The sequence below is a fragment of the Rhagoletis zephyria genome, unplaced genomic scaffold (assembly GCF_001687245.7).
Source record: "Rhagoletis zephyria isolate East Lansing unplaced genomic scaffold, Rhagoletis_zephyria_1.1 Rzeph_scaffold_16148, whole genome shotgun sequence".
NCBI classification, from domain to species: Eukaryota; Metazoa; Arthropoda; class Insecta; order Diptera; family Tephritidae; genus Rhagoletis; species Rhagoletis zephyria.
In genome coordinates, this window is record NW_016173213.1 from 2,832 (window position 1) to 12,192 (window position 9,361).

At 37.1% G+C, this 9,361-nt stretch overlaps 2 protein-coding genes across 2 annotated transcripts; one reads left to right on the forward strand and one right to left on the reverse strand.

The window, feature by feature from the left end:
- Positions 1–877: 877 nt before the first annotated feature.
- Positions 878–2,498, forward strand: E(spl)m3-HLH (Enhancer of split m3, helix-loop-helix). Its single transcript, XM_017635659.1, has one exon. It carries the CDS (start codon positions 1,077–1,079, stop codon positions 1,866–1,868), a length of 792 nt encoding a protein of 263 aa, XP_017491148.1. The 5' UTR covers positions 878–1,076; the 3' UTR covers positions 1,869–2,498.
- Positions 2,499–8,711: 6,213 nt separating this feature from the next.
- LOC108379315 (enhancer of split m4 protein-like) lies at positions 8,712–9,356 on the reverse strand (the record flags this gene model as incomplete). The annotated part of the gene is made up of 1 exon (XM_017635658.1): positions 8,712–9,356. A coding segment is annotated over one exon (426 nt), but the record flags the coding sequence as incomplete, so codon positions are not given.
- Between the last annotated feature and the right edge of the window lie 5 nt (positions 9,357–9,361).

The following is a 9,361-nucleotide window of genomic DNA, read 5'->3' on the forward strand; positions in this document are numbered from 1 at the left end:
TTATTATTAGTACCGAGTTAGCGAGCTCAATTTGGAGAGTTTTGAAGCTTTAACGCTTGATAAATTACTGGGCGTCACCCTGAATCTCCCTTCTTTAATAATAATATTCTCAATCTGTATCCACTCTAAACTTAATTTTTACACTTCCTTTGTGTGACATTTTATATACTTTTATACCAATATTTTATAGTAGGGGGTCTAAAGGATGGTTTCGGAACGTGATCTTTTCAAGGTAGAAAACATTCAAGGCCGCTAAGGCCAGATTAGACTTCATCGACGGCGAAAAAAGTGCCTTATAGCTGGAGGAAAAGATCAATATAGAGCTTATCTATTTTCGTTAGACCAGTTTTGCTAGCCTAAAGCACGTCAAGTGTCCTTAAAGTGGGCAAAATACGCGCTTTAATTCTTGTCAGATTTCTGATTTTCTCAAAGTAGTCGGGGTAGTTTATCTTAGCAACAACTTGATACAGATCTTACCCTGAGATATATTTTGTTTGTGACTAATTTAAAGCAAACAAACAATCCATTCCAAAAAAAAATTACCACTTTTTCGGCATCCATTCATCCAAGCACTCTGAACATTGTTTGAGCTGACTGCCCGTAAAAAGAAGCAACACTTTTCTGCCACACTTCAATCCCATTAAAACTGCCTCAATCGCTCTTTCGCTCTCTCACTGAGTTCGCCGTTGCCGCCAATAGTCGTCGCAGCTATTGCACAGTAGCCTCTCTTCTTTTTCACGCTTCGCTACCGCTAAGTACTTGCACCGCACACACACTGGCAACCTACAGCGTGCGACCACCGATCGTGCAACCAACCACCATAACCGGCAGCCATGGGAACTGCGATAGCACAAAATCCCCATCATTATATAAAAGTAATGGACGAGGCAGGTTTGCGGCTCATTTTGAAACCGACAAGCAAACAAGAATCAACGTTCAAAGGCGCTCCGCCCCACGGAGCAGCAAAAAAATCACGGATAAGAAATAAAAACGCGCACAAAAACTACAAATTAAGAACATCCATCCACAACAAAAGCAACAAATAATTATACCAAAGTACATTGCACCTCGGAAAAATGGTCATGGAAATGTCCAAAACATATCAGTACCGCAAGGTGATGAAACCACTGTTGGAACGCAAGCGACGCGCTCGCATCAATAAGTGCCTCGACGATCTGAAGGACCTGATGGTGGAGTGCCTACAGCAGGAGGGCGAACATGTGACGCGTCTCGAAAAGGCCGACATACTCGAGCTGACGGTGGAGCACATGCGCAAGCTGAAGCAACGCGGCAGCCTTTCGCTGCAATCACAGGCCAGCGCACATATCGAATCCTTTCGCTCCGGATATATGCATGCGGCCGATCAAATCTCACAGGTGCTGCTGCAGCAGTGTCAAGCCGATGAATTAGGTGGAAAAATTATGAAATTCCTCTCTACGCGCCTCATCGAAATGCAACATCAGCTGCTGCGCTCCTCAGCCGTGGCTGCGATTGGCACAGCGTCACCGACAGCCAGCGCCGCCAGCTTATTGCCTCTACCATTGACGCTGCAAATGCCTTTGCCGTCGGCAAATTATAACTACAGTGAATGTGGCGAATCGATGGGCTCACTTGAATCGCCGACCAGTGCGAAATCACCAATGGATTATTATAGCGCCGTGAGTGAGGCGGCGCAAAGGACATACACCACTGCTGCCGCGGCTGTTTCAGGCTCTGCTTTGTCGGCGGCGGCATCATCCGCAAACAAGGAACAGGATCTCATTGATGTTACGACTGTGGATAGCAGTAGCTGTTCAACGCGCGACACTGCATCTGTGCTGTCAGTGGATTCTTCCTGCTCCTCCGAACCGATGTGGCGGCCATGGTGATTGGCGACGGCACAAGCAATTAGTTAAGGATTTAGTTGAGTAACACACACACACACACACACACCCACGCACACATAGAATTCGAAACAATTTGAATCGACAGAATCGACTGTCTTCCGAGGCGCACGTATGAGGCATGGCGGTGGGCGGGCGGTGGATCATACACGCGCACGCCCCCAGTCCAATCGCCGCAACGTAGCTGCCACACACACACACATACAGAGTGCACTATTTGCTTTACTTGTTGTCTGTGATATAAATATGTATGTATTTGCTTTTTGTAGTATTTTGAGTTTGTATGTTTGTATGCAATTTTAATTTTCTAAGTAATTTGCATTATTTATAGTTTTGTTGCGATTAGGGGAAAAATTATTATTTTTTCATATAAATATGTATATTGTGCAGCTCAACTCCTCATGAACCGAGCGCACTGCAATTAAAATTGAATTGATGTAATGTCTGTATGTATTTATTTTATGTAAGAATTAAAATGACACTAATTTTTCTAAGAATTTAGCAATCAAAGGAAGTAGCAAACCGGTATTCCTGAAATTGGTACCTAGCTTTAATGGCAAATGCCAAGAAGTACAGTTATAAAAAAGCTATGCATGTAATAATTAAAAAAAATAAATTTAATTTAATTGTATCAAACTACAAAAGGAATTTTATTGAAGAAATTTCTATTTTGATAATTTTTTTAGCGTAAAATATTCTTACATAATTTAATGATTTATTTAGTCATCGTCATTTGGTTTTTCTCGAAAGCTTCTCAATATTAATTCTTTAGCTTTTTCGAGCTTTATATAAGCGCTGAAAGCAGACAGAGTTTTAAAGCTTTCTTTAGACTTTGTATGGTAGGAGATGTGGTCTTTCTGCTAGAGTTATTTCCTGACTCTATGAAACCATATTTAAACACCTTATGTTTTATGCGGCCTTCGTCTGGTGGAATACACTGAAGAAGGCTAGTTTAGTTAGTAGAATAGAGCGAGTGAACGAGCTGAACTCATTGGAATCAGTGGAGCATTCAGACCTACTCCCACCCTTCTTCTTAACGTCATGCTTAACATAGCGCCTGCCGACTAAGGAGCAATGGTTGCCTGACTGACTCGCGGTTCAGACCCTTTAGTTAGCGTTTGGGCTTCGATTTCATCCCTGATACCACGGAACGTTGCGTGACTAGTTTAGCATCAGTTGGCTTTTTATCCATGCACATCCCATAAAAGAATGAGTGGAGCGGGAGCAGTGGTTGGAAGGAGGAACCTGTGAACTTTTTCACAGATGGCTGGAAGCTTGTCGGAGAGGTTAGTGGAGGGTACTATCCAGGGAGCTTTTGAGCAACCTTAAATTTAGGCTTGGTTGGTGCTAATAAGGAAGCACACGATTTACTGCTGTTATATCTTCTGGCTGTAAGGGAGGTTAACATCTACTCAGACGCCAGGCGGCAATCAGAGCGCTGGGCTCACTTACGGCATGATCGAAGGGAAACGACTTAATTCACACTCTGTTGCATCGGTATATTAACTTGTCAGACTTTTATGGGGGCTAGGCCATAATGATATCACAGGAAACTGCGTGGCAGATGAGCTGCCAAGAGGCGACACCCTCGAGCCAGCGTCGCCAAGATTTTTAGTTCCCCTGACTACTTGTTGTGGACTTCGGTTGGAAGGAAGGGTGTCGTCTCAACCCAGCAAACGCTGGGGGAAGACCAGGGCATATGACACTGCAAGGTATTTCTGACCGTAGGTGGAACGAGCGCGGGCTAGGGATCTACTTAGGCTGTACTGATAGAGCACCACTTTTGTCGCCCAGCTTTTACTATATTTGGGCTTAGGTCTCTGGTCTCGTACTTTCTAACTGATCCAGAGAAGCTCTGCGGGACCAACATCTGTCACCTGCGAAACTTTTTTCTCGGCACTCAGTGATTCTCGCTTTAACCTACCAGTTATCGTACGATACGGTATCACAAAACACCAACGATCGCGGCCTAAGTGAGCCCCTTGACAAGTAAAGTCCTCTCTCGACGTACGAAAACCACGCTCTATAAGTCACTCATCATGCCCGTGCTGGTATATGGCGCAGAACAACATCCGATGAGGCGGCTCTTGGAGTGTTTGAGAGAAAGATTTTGCGGAAGATTTACGGGCCTTTACGCGTTGGCGACGGCGAGTACCGCAGACGATGGAATGATGAGCTGTATGAGCTTTACATACGATATGGACATAGTGCAGCGGATTAAAATACAGCGGACTCCGCTGGCTTGGTAATGTCGTTCGAATGGACACCGACGCTCCAGCTCTGAAAGTATTCAAACTCGGAACCCGCTGGTGGTAGCAGAGGAAGAGGGAGGCCCCCACTGCGATGGAAAGATCAGGTGGAGAAGGACTTGGCTTCACTTGGCGTTTCCAATTGGCGTCAGTTGGCAAGAGGAGAAAGACTGGCTTGCTTTGCTGAACTCGGCCAAAATCGCTTAGGCGGTTACAGCGCCAAAGAAGAAGAAGAAGAGAGTCTAAGACATTTGTGCAAGGCAATTTCCAAAAAAAAAATTGGCCGTATTTGGTCGTGATTTTTAAATTTTTCTTGTCACCTACATTCGACAATAAAAAAATTAAAATTATTCTACTGGCAGAATGGAAATAGTAAAAGTTTAATGAGTTTTGGTGAGCTGGATAAGATATTAAAAATTCTTTCGTAAGGCAAATCAAAGGCAAACTTTTGTTATTCTAGCACAAAAGTCTTAGCAAAAAAGCTCCCTCATTCACCGGCGTGCCATTCGAAAGATCTGAGTTCGAGTCCCCGCGCAGCGGATTTTTTTATTTTTTTTTAATTTTTTTCTTAAAACCAATTTTCTTTTAATTTTTAGGTTTTATTGTTTTACAACGAAAAATATATATTTTTTTAATTGCACTTGAATTTTAGAAAATCATTTTATGTATTTTTTAACAACTTTTTTTTTATTTCATTTCATTTTTAGGAACTTATTTTAGTTTTTTCTTTTTTAAATCCTTTTTTTTTACTTGGTTAAATATTCTTTTAATTTTTAGATTTTATTGTTTAAAAAGAATTTTTTAATTTCATTTAACTTTTAGAAACTTAATTAAACACCCATTTCCTTTTTTGATTCAATTTGTTTTGCTTGTGTTTACTACATTTTCTTTTAAATTTTGGGATATTATTGCTTTAAAAAAAATTTTATTTTTCAATTTCAATAAATTTTCAGGATCTTATTTTATTTTATTTTTATATATATTTTTAATTTAATTTTCTCTTAATTCTTAGATTTTGTTTTAAAAAATAAAAACACCTAATTTTTAAGTGAGTACTATTTTCTGCTGTGTTGATTTTTTTTCTAATTTAGTTTTTAAATTTTGTTGTTTAAAGAAGAACAAATTTTATGTTTTAATTTTATTTAATTATTAGAATTATTGTTTATTTATTTTCATGGTTTTTTTTGTATTTATGATTTTCTTGTTTTAAAAAGAAAATTATATTTTTCTATTTCAACTAATTTTCAGGATATTATTTTATTTATTTTTTTACTTAATTTTCTCTTAATTTTTAGGTTCTGTTTTAAAAAATAAAAACATTAAATTTTTAAGTAAATACTATTTTCTTCTGTATTGATTTTTTTCTTTTCGAATTTAATTTTTAGATTTTGTTGTTTAAAGAAGAACAAATTTTGTATTTTAATTTCATTTAATTGGTAATATATTTTTTTATTTATTTTAATTGTTTTTCTTTTAGTTTATATTTTTTTATTTATGACTTTTTATTGTTTTAAAAAGAAAATTATGTATGTTTTTTTTAAATTTAATTTAATTTGATTTTTAAAAATCTTACTGCTAAAAGGCGAGCAGCACAACGCTAAGAAATCCTCGTTAACAGATCTTTCAATTAGTCTTTCGAAAGACAGAAATGAGCTTTCAAGATTATTGCCAGAATTGACAATGGTCTTAGGAAAGACTTTCGTTTTGATACGCCAGGGTGATAGCAACTGAGATCTGGTGGGTAAGTACTAGAACGGTGTACTTGAAGAAAGATGGGCCTGGGGTCAACTCAGCTAACGTTTTCAGTTACAAGTAGCCAACCATTTAAGCACAATAGTTGGAAATGATTTATGCCACTTTTTCAAATAAAATACATAATTATGCAGTATTCGAATAAAATCCGTGGGATCATTGTTAATTTTGTATTCTCAGTGACACCTAGCGGCGATCAGTCATTTTGTATTATAATAACCCATCAATTAGACTAATTGGAACGAGCTGGCGAAAATTACAGACAACCAAACGAAATCGGTTAGTTATTGATAGACAAAGAACCGAAAAACAAAACAAGGAATAAGTGAAATTATATACACGCACGCAGCTACACGTACACACAAACATTTGAAAATGTATAATTTTCAAGCCTGTGAATCTTTTTGAGAACTAAGCGCAATCTACCTGGGTATGCAGTCAAACAACAATTTATGTATAAATGGGTATTATGGTGTCGGAAATTAACAAAAGAAATTGGAAGTGTAAGAAAAGTGGTAGCCGCCATAACCTCAAGTAATTAATAAGCAAAGTATAAATGAATCGTAAATTAGGGGCAGAAGATGACAAACTATTATAGATAATGATGAAAAAGATATTTATTAAAGAAGATGTATTAAAAACCTAAAATGAAAATCGAAATGCTGTTTAAATGAAATTTCTATGTCAACATGTAAATGAACTTAAAACTGTTTCGATTTTATTTTTTTTACTTATAAGACCTTAGCATTCATACAGGCGCGTACATGCATATGTATGTATGCATGTGCACATGTGTAAGTATGTTTTATCGTTTATCTGTTTGAAAGGGAAACAGAAATGGTGATTGGATTAATTTAAATCCTCCATAAACAGCCTTCATTCGCTGACTGGCTTCTGCTTCCTTAACCTTATGGCCGGCCAGAAAAAAGGCGTAAATTGTATAGTATTTATTGGAGTATAAAAAAGGAATGGAATTTCGGTTTAGAGGGTTTATGAAACAAGTAATAAGAAAAACAATTCATCGATAAGCAATTAGATACAAAATGGCGGCAAATCTACTGAATCGCGTTCTTTAGTACCAAAACGGCGGAAAACATATGCCGTAAAGTATCAGAACTGGAACAAAACAAAAGAAATTAAAAGATTACACAGATTTACAAAAAAAAAAAAAATCTGCATATTTAACCAAAACTTTATATGCCTATATTATTCGACGCGCTAAATGCGAATCCGAAGTTTGTTAGCTTCCACCATGACAGGTTCGAGGTCATTTGATAGGGAAGAATTCATTAAATAAACCTTAAAATGCATACATACATATGCGGTTTTCGACTCGCTGAGGTCCGTTAACCGCCATACTGTCAGGTTCGAGGTCATTTGAGGGTCAAATAGCAAAAAAAACCTATTCAATAAAAATAAAATCTCGCTGAATCCTTGATTCTTCAAGGCCATCTACTGGTCAAATTCAGTGGAATTGTATTACGCCATAAATAACAAAAGTTAAAATAAATAAATTAAAAGAGAAAAACAAATAAAAAAGAGAAAACATAATAAATATTATCCTTAAAATCGAATGAATTTAAAAAAAAATATTTTTCTTTTTGAAGCTATAAAATATAATCACTAAAAGAATATTTATTAAAAAAAAATCATTAAAAATAAAACAAGTTTCCAAAAATTTTATGAAATTAAAAAATTATTTCTTTTTAAAACAATAAAATTTTAAAAATAATTTTAAAAAAGAAAATATTTAAATACGAAAAAGAAAAACTACATAAAACACCATTTTAAAAATTAAATTAGTTTAAAATAAATACATATTTTGCTTAAAAAAAAATAAAGATTCAAAAAAAAAAATATTTATTGTAAAAGGAAAACAAATAAATTTAAAAAAATATTCTGCCCGAAGATTCGAACCTCGGAGCACTTAACTGGTAGCCAGTGCTTGGACAAGGGAGCTTTTCACCAAGACAGTTGGCAAGGGATTTATTTTTTGTAAGACTTACGTGCCAGAATAAACAAAATCTTTCAAACTATCTTACCTACTGCCTTTCAATTGTCTTACATATAAATTTCATGACTGGCGACAATTTTGCCAACGACAATATTAAATTTTTCTTGGAAGTGAAACTGTGGTGACAATTATTTGTATGAAATAAAACACCCACCAAATTGTCGAATTTTCACTGGCAATACGGAAAATGTCTGTCGCGTCAAAATGGTCACTGTAATTTTATGAAACTGAATGTCGATTGACCAGAGAATTTTCTTGATTTAATTTCATCGGAGACTAATCTTATAGTAAGGCAAATTTAATTTATTTCATCCGAGACTAATCCCAGAGTATGGCAGAGATTGGCGGCCGCTGTGGTTTAGTGGTTAGCAGTGCGCACTACCATTCCGCAGGGCCTGGGTTCAAGCCCAGTTCTCCACAACATCAACGACGAAAACATTAGGTATTTTAAGAACTATACTTCGTTCAGATTTTCCAATTGGCAACAGTTGGCATAGAAGAGAAACGACTGGAGTGATTTGTTGGAATCGCCCATAATCGCTTAGACCGTTACAGCGCTAACAAAAGAAGAGGAAAATGTTCAAAAATATACCTATAGCGAAACCCTTAGCATTGACAGTAGTTTGACGAGCAATAACCTAAATACAAAAACAGCAACACAAACAAAAGCGAAGTCTAAGCCAAATACTACTGAAGTGATAATTTTTACGACAGAACAGACAAGAATTTGTTATGCCAATACCGAAATGACTCAATTCGCGAGCAAATCCCACACCAACTACAAAAAAGAAGCCAATACTATTTGGATTTTTTTTTGTTTTCTATATTATATAATTAATTCTCTTGTAAAAATACTTGTAAATATTATTTTCTTTTCAAACAAAATATCACAAACAAATAAAGCTTTGCGTTTCAGCATGGCCCACAGTCTCATGGCGCCCTGGAAGACATCAGTTCGGCTGATCTGGAAGACATTAGTTGCGCATCATTACACCACTTTCACTTTCTCTCTCTCTTTTGCGCGCTGCCCACTCAAGCTTGTGCCCAACGATCTTGCATTTGTGTGGTGGCGATCTGATTGCCAGTGCTGCAGTACAATGGTTCAATCAAATCGTTATCGGCTGGCAAATCGTTGTTGGCAGTCCAGAAGAAAGTGCCATGGGCAGTGCGTAGAAAATGTACTGGCACGCTGCTGATATCGGCAAATTCGTAATCTTCCAATTCACAGGAGGCAGCCAAACGTTCATTGGCATCATTCTCAGACGATTCGAGAGAGATGCACTCAGCTTCGGACTCCAAATCGGCATTGCGGGAATTCTCCAATGATTCGAGCGACTCCAAAGAGTTAGCTTTGTTGGTGTTTTCGAAATTTTCAATAAGTTCTTGTTGCTGCTTCTGCTGCTCTGATTTCTGTTGTTGTTTGAAGAGTTGCCTCAACAAACGTTTAATGCTATAGCTGACCT